At 43.6% G+C, this 15,734-nt stretch overlaps 1 protein-coding gene and 1 long non-coding RNA gene across 4 annotated transcripts in view; one reads left to right on the top strand and one right to left on the bottom strand.

Annotated features, from left to right (window-relative positions):
* Positions 1 to 1,300: 1,300 nt before the first annotated feature.
* On the bottom strand, positions 1,301 to 3,413 carry LOC115344873. The gene is made up of 2 exons (XR_003924667.2): positions 2,485 to 3,413; positions 1,301 to 1,757 (listed from the first exon to the last, which is right to left on the bottom strand). It is a non-coding gene; the product is annotated as an uncharacterized LOC115344873 (long non-coding RNA).
* Positions 3,414 to 3,550: 137 nt separating this feature from the next.
* LOC115344745 (ectonucleotide pyrophosphatase/phosphodiesterase family member 1) overlaps positions 3,551 to 15,734 on the top strand; it is a 58,899-nt gene continuing 46,715 nt past the window's right edge. Inside the window, exons 1-2 of one of the 3 annotated variants that reach the window (XM_041125203.1) lie at positions 3,679 to 3,777; positions 4,268 to 4,498. Coding sequence is in view for 2 of the 3 variants with exons in the window: in XM_030022647.2 (XP_029878507.1) it covers positions 3,586 to 3,777 (192 nt within the window). In the remaining variant the exon portion in view is untranslated. Of the gene's footprint in view, positions 3,778 to 4,267; positions 4,499 to 15,064; positions 15,164 to 15,734 lie in introns of those variants that run through there. The other 2 variants (XM_030022647.2, XM_041125202.1) reach the window with 2 other exon arrangements.

Genomic DNA, 15,734 nt, shown 5'->3' with positions numbered 1-15,734 from the left:
TCAGTCTTGCAATGTGTGTCTTGAAACTTTACCTTGCCCTCGTGTCTTGGATCTTTGCTCAGCTGTGTACCATCCCTCGATGCTGGTTTTACAGATATAAATCTGAGAAACACAGTTCAGTCCATACGGTTTGATATGTCTATAAATGCCATGGAATTTCTGACTTCATTTTAGTCATTACTGCCAGACACAATAAAACAGTTTCAGATATACCTCCAGTTTCATTTGTCCCTTTTATTAAGGATTTCTTCCATTTTTGTAAAGTTTTAGACATACTTTGAGTACTAACTAAAACTCCCTGTAAGGGTATCTCAGAAACTAAGATAATTGCTAATTTTTCATCGATTTTTAGAATAGTTTACAACGCAGCTCTCATGCAACAAGGCCAGAGAAGTCCTCACAGCAGGAGCTGAGAAACAGAGCTACATTAGCTCCCGTAAGGTGGAGAGCCCAGCGTTACACTGAGCAGCAACATTCTTTAACAAGCAGCGCCAGGCTTTTAGTCTGGAGCTCCCAGCCTCTTTTTCTGGCTACAGAAATTTTGCTGAGGATTAGAGACAATGCAACATGAAATAGTTGCCACAACCACCGGCAAAAGGTTTATGCTGCAATTTAAGGGTCAAGACCCAGCCAGCCTGGAGCTGATTATCACAGGCAACCTCGCATGATGGCACTGCTCTGCCGGCAAGCTCCGTCTGTCCCCATGCTGCGAGAGCAGGAAGGGTCTCCACACCCTGCCTGGAGTGAGCGGATAGTCCACTCGTGCACGGAGGTGCAATTTACACCCTCTGTCGCTAGCCCATAGTTCCTATTTGTGCCACAGCCACCTCACAAACTGGGGTCAGATGAGGGTTATGTGGGTACTTGGTGTTTGCTCCAGTCTTTCTAAGAGACAGATACTTGGTGGAGATTTTATCGAGGTAAAAAAAATGCAAGCGACAAGTGTCATGAGCTCTGAGATGCAGCAGCATGGTAAACTCCCTATGTTTACCTTTCTCTCCTAATACATCTTTTATGTTCATTTGTCTTCCTGGCAGCTGCTAATGGCTGAACAGCAAATTAAAATTGATAATGTCTGATGACTCCCTTTACAGATAAGGCCTGGAAACATGAAGCTGGTGTTGCTGCTGTTCTCCCTTGACATTTGGTGAGGTAGCTTGATTCAGTCACAGCTGGAGCTGGCAGCTGCGCTGGCAGCAGCCCTGGCTTCCTCAGTCTTTGTTGAAATGGTCACAGCCAATTCTTTGGAATTTGGATTTGCAACCTCAGTAATCCCTGCAATTAATTCATTGCACAAAGATGTCTTTTGTCACAGATTTATTAAAATGGTAATTGACTGCTATTTAACAATCTCCTCGCAAAGAGATCAAGCAGCTGTAGGTTTCTGAAGGTTTAACGCTGGAAATGTTTCATCTCTTCTCCCAGTATTCAACAGAAAAGACTTTTCACCCCATTTCTTCAGTGTCAAAACTTAATCCTTTTTGGTTTTCCATTCTCCTCTTTTCTAGAGTACCTTGACACCCTGTCAGTCAGCTGAAATTAGTGTACTTCTCACTGGTAGGTTAATTATTTTCCATGCTGGGTAATTATTTTCCATGCTTACCCTGAAGCACCTTAAGTGTTTGTATTGACGCAGAAAGAAATTACAAAATTGAAGGTGCTTCATAAGTATTTGTACATAGGTAAGTAACCGTTAATTAATAGTTACTGGATGAACAACGCAGAATTTAGCTCCAGCTGCAGAATACCCTTTCCTTCTGTGGAAAAAAAGGTACATTTTTGTCTGCAATGTAGTTATACATAATAGGTTTGAATCATGACTACACAGCGTGTGCTATTCAAACTTTTGAGTAGATGACTTACACAGGACAAGAAAGGAGATTTCTATTTGACTTATAAAATTAATCAGAAAATATCTTTCTACATACAAAAACATGAAAATGAGAAATGAAATTTTAATTATTTGTAAAAAAAACCTGAAAGCCTTTAATTTTCTCTGATTTGGGGGGGGGTTGGGGGGTGGGGGGGAAGGCATTTTCTTTCCTGCCAGCGTGACTGGAAATGGAAAGAAAAGGAAGATGTTAACCTACCACCATGTGATAGCAGTATCTTTTCATTTTTAGGAAAAAAAAAAAAAAAGTGTAGTGGCAGTTTGACTGTGCAACTCAGCTGAAACATAAAACACAGCAACAACATTTTGACAGGGATCAAAGTCACTTCCAAAGGAAATTTTCATTTTACCGTAGCTATTTTTCAGAAATCACAGATTTTGTCAGAAACTATGTGAGTGCCACTCTTTTCTGAATACACTGTCAGTTAAAATAAATCTACCATAGACTCCTCAAGCCCTAGCAAATCAAAACCATCATCACAGTAGCACTGAAAGACAAAGTCTAATGTCAATATACATAACTATACATATTATAATAACATAAGAAATAATGGAAAATGAGATACTTTCAGCTATTTTAAAATTAAGCATACTTTGAGAGCCTTGATGCTGCTGAACACTCCCTCATCTGTTAGAGAAACGGAGCGTAATACATTCCCGGGAGCCAGCAGGCCGGCGGTACACTCACAGTCCCCGCGCTGACAGCCGCCCCTTACACACGCGGGCCCAACCGGCCTTCCCCACGGGCAGGTAGGGTCAGTAAAAACGCAAACAGCAGGGCCGAATTTAGGGAGAATCAGCGGGAGGCGGTACCATGGAGCCACACGGTACCTGCCCAAACACAAGAGCCGGGAGGGTACGCAAACAGGAATTTCACCCTAAGGCTGCTGCACCTTCTGAGGGCGGCCTGGCCTGGGGGCAGTTATCCCGAAGTCACCCCAAACCGAGAAGGAAGGTCCCCCGGAAGGGCGCCGAGGCCGCCTGCTGAGCTCCCACGCCGGGTGAGCGGGTAGCCGGCTGGCCCGATGCCCCGCGTGGGGGGGGGGGGGGGGGATTCCGCGGGCACTCGGTGGACGGGAGGGGAAACCCTCCCCGGGAAGGGGCGAAGACTAGGCGGCAGGGAGAGAGAAGCGCCTTCGGCCCGCCGCGGAGACCAGCAGCCGGCAATAAAGCTCCGGCGAGCGGAGCCGGGGCGGCCAAGAGGCGCCGGGGGCTGGCTGCGCGCCTCTGGCGGCACCGGGACCGGCACCCCCCGCCCCCGCGCGCACCTGTGCCGCCGCCGCCGGGCGGCTTCGGGGAAGGCCGCGGCACCGCCTCCGCCCGCTTCCCGCGGCGCGGGTCGGGCGGCGGAAACTTTCTCCGCGCTCCCTCGTAAACACGGCCCGGCGCCCTCCCCCGGCCGCTATTTTGGAGCGGCGTGATGTCACGGCGGGGCAGAGCCGCGGGGCGGGCGGCCCGCCCTCACCTGCAGGGAGGGGGCGGAAAGCGGGGGGCAGCCGAGCGGGGCGGGCAGGGAGGGGAGCAGCCCGCTCCTCCTTCCGCGCCGCGGCCGGCGGAGGAGCCGGCGGGGGAGCGGGCGCCGCCGGCGGCCGCGCTCCCGGACGGGGCGGGACGGGACGGGACGGGGCGGGGCGGGGCCGCCACGCTATTAATAAGCGTGGCCGCGGCGGTCAGAGGGCTGAGCCGCGGGCAGCATGCAGGGCAACGGGCAGCAAGCGCTGGCGGGGAAGGACCATGAGGATCACCTCGGCGGGATAGGGGCGGCTGACAGCGGGACGTCGGCTGCGGCCGCGCCCATGCTGCCGGCCATGGAGGTGGCTGAGGAGCCGGAGAAAGCTCCGGGCGGCAAGAGCAAGGACCCCAACACCTACAAAGTGCTCTCCCTGGTAAGGGCCGGGGCGCCGCGGGGGCCGGCGGCGGTTGCGGGGCGGGCGGTCTTGCCTGGGGCTCACCTCGCCGGCGGGTGCGTGAGGAAGCGGCGCGGCCGAGGGCAGGTGTTTCGCCCCGCGGGGCTGGGGACGGGCAAGCTTCTCCCCGGCCCCTCGGGGACGGGAGCGGAGCCAGTGGCGGGGCCTGCAGAGCCTCCCGGGAGCGGCGTCGGGAGGGGGAGACCGCCCTCGGCCCCAGCGGCTCCTCAGGATGCCCAGGGCGGCAGTGCTGTGGGGCGGCTCCCCGCTTCCCGCCTCAGGGCTTCGCTTCGGGCACAAGCGTGCGGCTTGCGCCTGTGTTACTGCTTATAGACAGCAGCCTGCCTGGAAGGGGGATCCATGCTTTTTCAGTTGGTTTATTCTGCTCTTTTGACAGTGGTCAGGGTTGAATCGTCTCGATTCTTTTTCAGTATTAATGGTTGTCCTGTCTTCCATCGTGTGGTTTTAGCTGTTTGGCGTAGGGGACACACCAGCGAAGACAAAACCAGGTTAAAACAGGAAAGTATGGCTGGAAAAGCTAAAAAGACTTCAAGAGCCGAAAGGACGGTGGAAGTAAAAAAAACTTGCTTTTGTCACTGAATTTGAAGTACTGTGGACTGAAAGTTTGTCTCCAAGTGCTGCTTGGAGTCACTTTCAGCCCTGGTTCAGAGGCCCCAGTGGCCAAAGCCATTGTTAGCAGGTAGGTCACTTTCCAGTTTTAGCAATGCTGCTGTATTATAATTATCCTCCTTGTAGAGATGGGAAAGTAAGACCTTCCAGACTGCCTGGAGTGATCATTATGAGGCAAAAGTCATTATCAAGGTAAAAGAACTGTGGCATTCTTGGAAGGAAGCTTCAGTGGAACTGCAGCAGACTTTTTATTACATATATATATATCTATATCCATAACTAGTCCTCCTTTAAATACATTAAAGCATAAGGGTCAAGATGCTTTCCTAAATTTACCTATAGCTTTGTAATCTGGTTACCGTTTCACATGAACGGCCCACCATATCATAGTGACTACATGTTGGTTGTATTTTCTGACCTATTGAGTGCTAAGTTGCATTTCCAAGTTTGTCAGAATACTATAAGAAAAATATCAAAACTCATGTAAGGGTCTATGGTAGTTTCCATGTAGAAGTTTTTTTGGCAGCTATTCTGATGAAAAGTCACCTTAAATAAAGGTAGCGCTTTGTAGCTTGTTTCATTACTTTATTGTCTTCTGGGGAGGTTAGGTTGTGCCATAAAAGCCATTGCAGTTGGATGGTGAAAACAGCTCAGCTTTTTTCAGTCTTAGAAATAGGTAATGATAGCGGAAAATAATCACGTACTATTCAAAACCTAATGTTATTGTTCTGAGTTTTTTAGGTTCTAATACAACAAAATTATTAGAGTATACATAGCCACTTAAAGACTGGAGTTGGGCACAAGTTAAAATGTTTGCAGGTACTTACTTTTATGAATTAAGTCCTTATTTCCAAACCATAGCTGCTCTCTGAGAATTGGCAAAACATTCATTCTGTGCTGGCTAAACTGTCAGGGTGAAATATCCACCATCTATACAGAAATAATTAAAAACTTCTGAATATAAACGACCATGCGCTATTCTTTTCAGCTACTGGAGACACTGAGATAATTTAGAATATTCAGTGAGAACTTGAAAAACTTTCTAAATACTGCAGGTGATATTGGATTGAGTAAAAGAAGACTATGTTTAACCTAAACATCATGTTAGAAGGTAGAAAACTGGAATTGGAAATGCCAGGTTGTTCTTTCTCACAAGCCAATGCATTTATAATGCATTGATGATATCAACCTAAAGTAAGAAATAAGTGAGCAGACTTACCCGCTTCGTGTTTTGGGTTGGGCAGTGTGAAACTGTAACCGTGACTAGACACAGGTAAATTCCCTTTGCCTGCATTTACCCTTGTTGTATGCACTGTTGCTTCCTTTATTTGGGCAGATGAAAAAAAAAAAAAAACCAACCTGGTTTCAGGTAAGTTTATGTTGAATTTTTTGTAAAAACTGAGGAGTGCATTTCTGGTGATTAGAAAATACTTGAATTACTTTTTTTCTGGAAAGCACAGACTTGCTTGTGTTCTCCTCTTCTTATCCGTGTGCCTGCCACCTGTAGATGTCTGCACAATTTGTGAACACAACCTTGATGTTCCCAGCTTCTGTCAATGAGCCAACCTTACCCAATTAGAGGAACTGCAGAGTTCCCATGTACAAAAGGTTGTACTGTGTGGACTCTATGCATGCGTTTTCTTGGTTGCTCCAGAAGCCTCTGTGTTACATGGCAGTACTTAGTTGTTAACTGAATGTATGTTGGTTGAGGGAGGATGTAGGTAGATAAGGAAGTGGTATAGAGTCAGCTCCACTTCTAGCAGTGCTTGTTGTGGCAGGTGTAACTTTAAGTTCAGCTGTAGGTTTTCATACTGTGCAGGTCCTTCTTCTTGTTGCTGCTGCCCAGGGAGGATTCCCCAAATGGTGGGACAGGCCCACAGGGACTTACTAACCCATGGTGCTTCCCTAAGGCAATGGAATGAAAACATCCAGCTTTGAGTAATCATGAGATACAGTAATCCTCTTATACATTTATGTAACTTCTGTTCACACCTTTTCATTTAGCGTTTTCCCAATTTTCTGAGCTCGCACCTTTGTCCCTTGAAGCCCAACGAGCTACCTGTCTGTAGTCTCTCCAGGCTCACCCGCTGCTGATGTGTGACTGAGCAGCATGCTCCTGCCCAAGAGCAGTGGAACACTTGCTTAGGTTTGAGGTTTTCTATTCCAGCTTGCCAGTGACTCTCAGGCATTGCATTTTGGTCTGATTCACTCATTCCATTAAGATGAAATTTTCCATGCCTTTATAACAGCTGAAACACTGAGGAAAAAAGTAACAAAATAGGCAATGTTTCTTTTTGACAATTTCAGGCTTTGTTTGTCAGAACTGGAAAACTCATTTAAACTGACACTTTTTGAAAATTTCTTAAAGAGTTTTTGCAACTTTGGAATTCCTGATTAGAAAAAAAAATTATCAAAAAATTCCAGGTGAGGTCCAGACTGAGACATTGAAAGTATGTTAGTCTCCTCTAAAGAGTATCTCAAGCATTTCGGAGTGCATAAAGACAATAAATTGTGAAGTTTTAAAAAAATGCTGTTGTAATACACTTAAAAATATTTTGGTAAGTCTGGGATTATTTTTTCCTTGTACTTTTTTTTAATTAAGGCAGTCCAATCTTTTTTTTTTTTTAAGACTAGTGTTTTATGTGTGTGCCAAACACTAAACAGTCCTTGGAAACTTTCTTTTATTCAATTGCCTTCTGCAGTTTGTTGAGAGGGTAGCCAGAACTTGTACAATGCTTGTGAATTAAAACAATTTTACTTAACAAATTAAGACAGTGTAACTCTTGGCATGTACTCCCAGAAGGCTGCTCTGTGTTTTACAGCTGGTTGCAGATGCAGTGAGAAGCAATCCAGGATATGTGGTTGCACTCCTGTAGGTTTGGTTACTTTTTCTTTTGGATGGTTGGTGAACTCTTTATCAGCCTGAGGATCAGACTAAGGCAGTGGATGGGACAAAGCCTTGGAATCATCTGCAAACTGAAGCTGGTGAAGGATTCCGTGATAAAGATGGCATCCTTGGGAGCCTCTGTGCTGATCTTGGTTGTCTTTTTATCTAGCAGTGAAAGTTGAGTGTGCAGGGCTATATCTAGGGACTGGTAGAGAAAGAGAGGTTTTTTTCTTTCTCTATACTCAGCACTTGTTAGATCCCACCTGGAATACTGTGTCCAGGCTGGGGCCTTCCAGTACAGGAAAGATCAATTCAACTGGAGTGAGTTCAGCAGAGTGCCACCAAGGTGGTCTGGGGCTGGAGCTCTTCTCCTGTGAGGAGAGGCCAAGGGACCTGGGCTTGTTTAGCCTGGGGAAGAGATGGCTTGGCTGAGGAATACCCAACAGTAGCCTTCCCATGCCTCTGAGGATGTCATCAAGAAGATGGAACCAGGCTCTGTACTGATGTGCACAGTGGGAGAATGAGACAAGGGCAATAAATTGAAACAAAAGAGGTTCTTACTGGATATGGGAGGGGGGGAATCACTGAGGATAATTAAATGTTGGAACAGGTTGCACAGACAGATTGTGTTGTCTCCACCCTTGGAAGTTTTCAAGACTCAACAGCATAAAGCCCTGAGCAGCCAGGTCTGAATTCAGTTTTGACCCAACTTTGGGAAGGAGATTGGACTAAAAACCTCTTGAGGTCCCTTCTAGCCTTATGATTCTATAAATCTGTTTCCAGTTATCCATTGGTCTCTATATTAAGTTTAGTGTGTAATATCTGAATCATAAACCCACATAAATCATAAATGAGTGTCACGACACCACCAGACTGGATAGACCAGGGAGTCATGTTTAATTCGAAATTCCCTTGGACTAAATTAAAGAGAAATGACACCAAATGATCAGTTAAAGATTTTATTCATAACAGAAGCAAACTGAACTAGGGAGGCATGGTAGTAGGTGGCAGGGTTTCTCACAACAGGAATTGGCATAAGACTACTTCTGTAAACCGTGTAACCCAGGGTAACCATATATGTCAATTCAGGGAATAAGGAGATCCCTCCCGTTGAGTCATGAGGTTCAGAGCAGACCCCCTTGCTTTCTAGACTCCTCCTCAGAGAAGGGCCCAGGGGTGGCTGCATCCACTCTTAGTCCCAGACTTGGTCAACAGTTTTATGTCTTAAATGGATGAGATGTAGGGATTGTGGAAAAGGAAAGAGAGAAGAAGGCAGAGAGAGAAAAAGGAAGAGAGAAAGATTTCACCGGTCCTGTGTCCAGTTAGCCGAGGGGTCCAGTCCTGGTGGGCTTTCGCACCCGGGGCTTCAGTTTGTGTCCTTCTATCATCCTTGCCCCTCCTTCGGGCGGGCACCCGAACTTGTCAGGCTAATGAGCAGTTTGTGAGCCTTTGGGCTTGGGGGTCATTTGTGGAGTAACTTCTCCTTCCCTGCAGACCTGGCCATTGTTTGATCTTTGTATCAGAACAGGGAGCTGTGCACCCTCCAGCACACCCTCCCCCTCCTGTTGCTGATGTCTGAGCTGATGGGCTTTTCACCTTGGTTCCTTGCTGTACAGGGTTTGTCTTTAAGCAGAACTTGCCCCACCACAATGTTTGAGACATTAACTCTTTCAGTCTCTCACAATGAGTGAGACGGTCTTGGCTCAAGGGAGAGTATCTGCTGTCAATTAATATGTGCCATTATTGCAGTCAGGAGAGAGTCTAAGTATAGAAGAGAGATCTGTTGGCTATCAAGGTATTTTATATAAGAGTCCTGAAAGTCTTTCACTACTTTCTTCCAAAATAACCCATAGCTGCTGACTTTCTGCTCATACAGGGAAAGATGGGTGTGCTGTGTCAGCATTTTGGAGACAGCTATAGGTTTGTTTGGTTTTTTGTTTGGCTTGGTTTTTTTAATTCCCCAACAGAGATGAAGGTGTGGAAATGACCTTTTCTTATGTAGGTGTCTAGAAGATTGCACGCCTGTGAAGTTGTTTTAATGCTGATGTTTTTCCTCCCAAATATGTTTGAGGATGCCCAAACCTTTGTATAGGTTAGTACTTTTTTGGAATAATGCATTTCTATAATCTTTCTCCAGAAAAGATGTGAAATACCTATTTAATTATTTTATTTAATATACTTGTCAACTTAGTCTTACTCTCTCTTCTACATCTGCTGTTGGAGAAGGAAACATGGGGAGCAATTAGAGAGCAGGTGAGAAATTAATTGGAGTTGTTGTAGTGTGTTGGCCCAGACCCTTCAAAAGCTTGTTCTGCTGTTGGGTTTGGGCTCCTTAGGGGGGTGTGATCACTGGATGAACTCCTTTGTCTTCTGCCACTGCTGCTGTGTTGCTGCAATGTGGTCTTGATTCCTGGGGGAAGGACTGCATAGAAAGCTGGTTCCAGACTCAGATTTTCCCTCTGTGCTCATCATACCCGCTTGGGAATTAATGTAACTCATGTGAGGAGAGGAAAGACAATGACAGCAAAATATTTGTGCCCAAACCTTGTGATTTGGAACATGGTTGTTGACTTCAGCCAACTTTGGCTTGGGTATTTTTATGGTTGTCAGTCAGTTCTGAAGCATTGGATTCAAAGACACTGTACTTTGTGCCTGAGTTTGGGAGACCTGGGCGCCACATTCAGTCTTTCCTCTAATCTTTTTTTGGCCCTCAGCAAATCATTCCGTTTCAGCCTTTTTTGTACTGTTTTGCTTTGTGCCATGCCTTTTTTCCTTTTTCAGTACAGAAAAGTAGCCCTTGCTGAAATTACTTGCTCCCGTGAGAGTGCTGGGTTGAGCTTAGATGGAACTTTCATGTTCCAAGAAACTCCACACAGTTTAACAGTAATATTAAGGTAGCTGTTAGGTGATTTAATTTTTTTTTTTAGCATCAAATGTCCTTTGGTGAAATATGAGGTAAAAAATGACAGTGACAGGATGGCCATAGTTTAAATAGACTTTGAAGAGCTTTTGGTTCAGAAATATTAAAGCAGTGTTTGGCCAATCTCCAGTATTTTAATATTTTGTAGGAAACACTATTCCAATGCTTGGAAACAAGGGTGTTTTACAGTAAGTGTCTTGCTTGTCTTCCATCAACACTACAGCTCTCCAGCTCCAATGGTGGCTTGTTTTGAATTCTGCAGACACAGTAAAAATTTGTTTGACAAAAGATTTTTTTTTTTAATTGCATTTGCTGTTGATACTGCTTAAATGCATCTAATTACAATACAACTGTAATTATAAATACATACAATAAATACTTTGTTATCCAATTTAATCCGTCAAAAGACAATTTGGGGTTTGGTGAATTTTAAGATCATAGTAACTTTTAATGTTTATCTTCAGTCAACTCATTTTTCAAGGAAGACTTTGCAAATAATTCTCATTATGCACAGGGAGCTGTAAACCCACAATTTCTTTATGCTTCTTCAAGTGGGTACCTTCTTGCTGGGTATTGAAGACAAAAATCATAATCTTCCTCTCACACAGTAGAAGTTAAGAAATATTTAGCCATTTTAACTCTGATGGGTTTCCAGGGGTAACTTGTATTCTTGCTTTACTTGCATGTTACTTCACAGAGCTAGTCAGCATATCCTATCCTAGATGAGAGAAGCTGATAAGAAATAAAAAATACTATCCAAAGAAACACTTGCAGGAATTGAGGCTTTAGACAAAGCCTTTTTACTTAAAAAAAAAAAAAAAAAACCAAAACACCAACAACCCAAACACCAAAAAACCAAACAAACTGAAAAACAAACACCACCACCCCCCCCCCAACAAAAATTCCACCTATACAAAAATCTTCACCAAGGGAGAGTAGGGACTGCCTTTGTTTATAATTGTACTCAACTCATTTTAAATTTTATTGCCAAACTAGGTTGACTTTGGGTATGGCTGTGCCACAGTCAAAGGTGTGATTGTGACTTTGCTAAGGATACTTCAGCTTACTTTGAGCTGGGTAGTTTAGGTATTGCTTTCAGCATAGACAAAGCAGTGTGGCGTTTAGGACAGGCTGCAAGATACTTTCTTATGTAGCTGAGCTGGAGGATTTAAGCCATCTGGGAGGCTTCGGTCACCCCTCAGAGTGCAGTGTGTGAATGCTTCTGGCTTCCTGGACTCCAGCTGGAGTGCAAAGCTTGGAACAGGCTGAAGTACACCCAGCTGTGTGACTTGCGTGCTTCTGTCAACACTGCTGGCTGGTTGCCTGTCTGAAAACATCCATGTTCTGCCTAGGAATTTGTGTAGACTATCTGCTGATGGATTAGGCTGCAGTGTGCTAGGATCAGCCATTTGGTCCAGTCAGGCAAAACAAATGAGTGATTGGGGCCGGGATTAGTGTCATGTGTGTTCAGACTTCCTGCTTGAGCATTTGGAGCTCTGACTCAATCCACACCTTAGGGTTTTCATTACCTTTCTTTAAGTTTGCAGTAATAGTCTTTGTCTACCTGTCAGGCACCAGACAAGGGCAGGTCATGCTGAAAGAAGGTAAAACTGTATCTAGGCGTGATGACAAGGCAGATGCAGGCAGTGGCCTCGCTGAAAAGAGACAGTCTCACCGTACCCAAGCAAGGTGAGCAAAGCGGGTTTGGGGATGCTAACCAGGGTCAGCCAGTAGTCTAGATTGCCAGATGAGTATATAGTGATGAGGCAGGTCCAAGGTGAAGGAAGGGAGGGAGTAAAGTCTGAGTTAGGGTCAGGGTCAATAGAGTGTTTGGCCAGGATGGACTTGACTGCAGTGGCTGTAACAGTTCAGGCAGGGGACAGAGGCAAGAGCTGGCTAAAACAAGGTGAGGGGGAGATGGTGACTCTGCTGAGGCTTCTTCTAGCTTTTTGTTGAAGAGCTGTCCTCAAGGCTGGTTGAGGTTTCCCAAACAGTGCTCTCAACAGCTGAAACGGTATCAGAGAACTGGCCCCAAGCACAGGCAGCCAAACTCCTTGGGGGGGGGGGGGGGGGGGTGTCTTGGTCTGAATACCACTTCCATGTAGTTCTGCAAGGCTCTTGGATACTAAAATAATAAGGAACACATTAATAGTTTAAATGGATAGAATTTCTGTAGAGATAATTATTAAATTGAATTCAGAACAGTTTAGTTACTGTGCTAAAACTGTTAGATTTCAGGCAAGGCCAAAGATATAAAAATTATGCAAGGCTTCCTTCCAACTCTTCTGCTCTTTTCCTTGGCATTCTTTCACTAATATCAGTAGAACTACACAAGGAGTCTATTGTTCTGATTTGACTTACCATGGAAGCTATGTTTCTGTTGCTTTCAGCTGAAAGGAGGAGCGGAGTAAATTAAAGGCTTTGAAAACATGAAAGGTATGAAAATTTTCTCACCTTGGAGCTTGTATTAGAAATTGATATGTTGGCAAACATTGCTGTGACCATATGCTATGGGTAGTGGATAAATACTTGTTTTAAAGAATGTTCTGTCTGACAGAATTTGGCAGTGTGCTACATTGCAGTAGTGTCCTATTTCAATGAAACAGTAGTGTATATATATGATTTTCAGAGAAGCTATTTTATAATGATCAGTATTGGAATGGTATTTTGAAAATAGGACAGGAAATATATTAAAGCAATGTAAAAACATATTTTCTGCACTGAAAAGCAAAAAATACTTTTCTGCACAGGTGTTGCACAGGTCAGCTGTGTAAAGTTTTCTTTAAGGGTCCTTATAAGACAGCAGTGGATTTTATTGTAAGCGGGATGTGGTGGAGGGCAAAGGAGAGTAGTATAAATAAGGACACTTGACATACAGGCTATTGTTTAACTGTTCACCACTGAATAAGTTAGTTAAAGAGAAAAGGGAAGTAATGAGAAAAGGTGAAATATTTACATTCCTGAAGAAACTCAGGTGAGCGTGAACCTTGTCCCAGTTCTGCTGTGTAATGGCATATAGGCAAATCAACCTATATAAAATGCCTTCCAATATGTGGTAGTATTTGGGTACAAGTTTATGTAAAAGTTTTGTTTGTTTGTTATTCATAGAATAATAAAAAGTATAATGTTGTTATAGCTGCTTGCAGAAAAGTCAATAATCAAAACCAGCCATTTATCTTCCATTGTGCTGTTTATCTCTGGCATGATCTAGTGGGTCAGTTCTTGAGTCCTTCTGACTGAAATACATTTCTGTGTTGTGAGGCATCAAAATTTGATAGTCTGCCTTTTGTTTTTTGAGGGACTATATTCAAAGGGTGCAGAGGTAAACAATGGCCTGTCAGCCCTGGCCTTTCTTTTGGGAAAATGGCCAAAGGATTCAGGGCTAAAGATGTGCCTGTGATAGATATCAGTGTGCTTAGTAAAGACGTGTAGTGAATAGCTTTGAAAGTTTTTGTGCCATCTTCTTCCTGTACTGATTTGGTGTTGCAATTTCTGATGCTCCTTACATTCTTATGGTGTTTTACAGGATTTCTTCACTTGCTCTTTAAGGTCTCTGTGTCTTCCTGCTCAGCCTAATGTTGCTGTCATGCTGGCAGTAGCAACAGCATCTGCCATGGAAAATTGGAGGTGAATATAGGTTTACTTGGTATATTTGGTGGTACTATCAGTACCCAGTAGCAGCAGTCCCCTTTTTTACACTGTTCCTGTTACAACTCTCATGATGATACTACAAATTGGAACCGCTTTAGCTTTATTCTTGAAGAGGGATTTTTGGAATAGGAAGAGCATGAAGATGGCTCAAGGCCATGTTTTCTTCTCCAGTTTTGCTTTTATTCACAGGTCAAGTGCAGCTTGTTTGGACAACAGTTTTGAGTTGGCATAATACTGACAGCTTCTCTTTCTATGTAACCATGCATTCGTATGTGCTTGCCACAAAAGCAGATGGTATGTGGTGGTCTTTGTTCTGTGTTCATAGTCTGCTGTGCTGAATAAAATAATTGTATCTGAAAGCACAATATCTACTTTTTTGTCATAAATCAAGATTGGTTTTCAGTCCTGTTTATCCTTAGGTTTTTACAAAAACCTACCTGCTGATTAAGTAGAGTCAGCTGCTGTCTGTTTTCTGGGAATTTAACCAGAAGTTATATTTCCTCTTCTTTTTGGCTAGTGTATATTGCACTTCAGTTTCTCTCTAAATTCTCCCATGATGTAAAATGCATTGGAAACAAACAAACAAACAAACAAAAAAAAAACCCAAAAACCAGCCAGGGGTAAAATGTGTGTGCTTTGATAACAGCTCATGTGTTAATACCTTCCAGGACAATGTGTACCTATACAGTTGGACAAGCAACAAATGAGAAAAATATTTTAGAACCTAGATGACAGATGCTAACTCTGTTCTATATCTTTGTCTCTTTCTTGTTAAAAAACAGATGCTTGAATAGTTTTGGAAGGTATTTAGAGAGCTATGGTATGATATGTCTTCTGCTGATAATTCCCTGCTGAATGAACAGTTATTGTTCTTTGGTAAGCTCCATGAAGGCTTTTAATAATATCTTACAGTGGCTCGAGCTACCTTTAAAACATTCTTGTCCTTTGAATGACCTTATGTTGCAATAGTATGTTATAAGTCTTGAGAACATTCAATAGAAACAGAGTAGACCACCTGTGTGCTGCTTTCAGAAGAAAAACAATAATCCCTATACATTTTTTAGAGTAAATCTTTTTAGCTCTGAAAAGGTTTTGGATGTAAGCTCCAGCTTTTCCATCCACTGACTTCAGGATAATTCAGTCACCTTCAGTGTTTCAGGACAACCAGGACCTGAGAGCCTCAGGGTCTCTCCTCCTGGGCTCTAGGTGTGGAATGTGGATCAACAAAAGCAAGTCTTTGAAGAGCATAAAAATATTTACAAATGTGGAAAGAAGAGATGAGTGGTGCAAGGAGAAGGTGGTGCACTTGTTTCAGTGTTGATAACTTTTTTTAAGGTTATTTATTTAGGTATGTAGCTGTGTTGGTATGAGTGAAGTATCTACTTCCTTTCAGTTCAGTAAACTTTATTAAGTATCCCCTGCTTTTGAATATAACTGAGCTGTTGAGGGATTATCTCTGTTTAAAAATAACTCTTACAAGCATGAGTAAGCGTTCCTGCCCCTGGCAAGTGTAGATAAGGGGTTTTTCTCTGTACAGTATGCTTTCTGCATTTTTAACAACGCCCTTTAAAGACAGACGGTGACTCTGTTCTTACTTGAAATTCATTATTTATTACAGTGTTCTTTACTCTTTTGCAGATGAAATTCTTTCTCAAAGATATTTCAGTGTTAAGATCTATGTTGTTAGTCATCTATTCTAGGTGCACAAAACAGTGAAAAACATAGTATACCCTTCATGGTTTCCAGTGGTTGTGGAAAATTCCATGGGTTTTTGTAATACTGACATTACAGACCCAGACTAGATGTTCTCCCTTCATGGATAGACATGGCACAACTGTGAGAGTCAAT

The sequence above is a fragment of the Aquila chrysaetos genome, chromosome 8 (genome assembly GCF_900496995.4).
Source record: "Aquila chrysaetos chrysaetos chromosome 8, bAquChr1.4, whole genome shotgun sequence".
NCBI classification, from domain to species: Eukaryota; Metazoa; Chordata; class Aves; order Accipitriformes; family Accipitridae; genus Aquila; species Aquila chrysaetos.
This window is presented reverse-complemented; position numbering and strand designations above follow the sequence as displayed.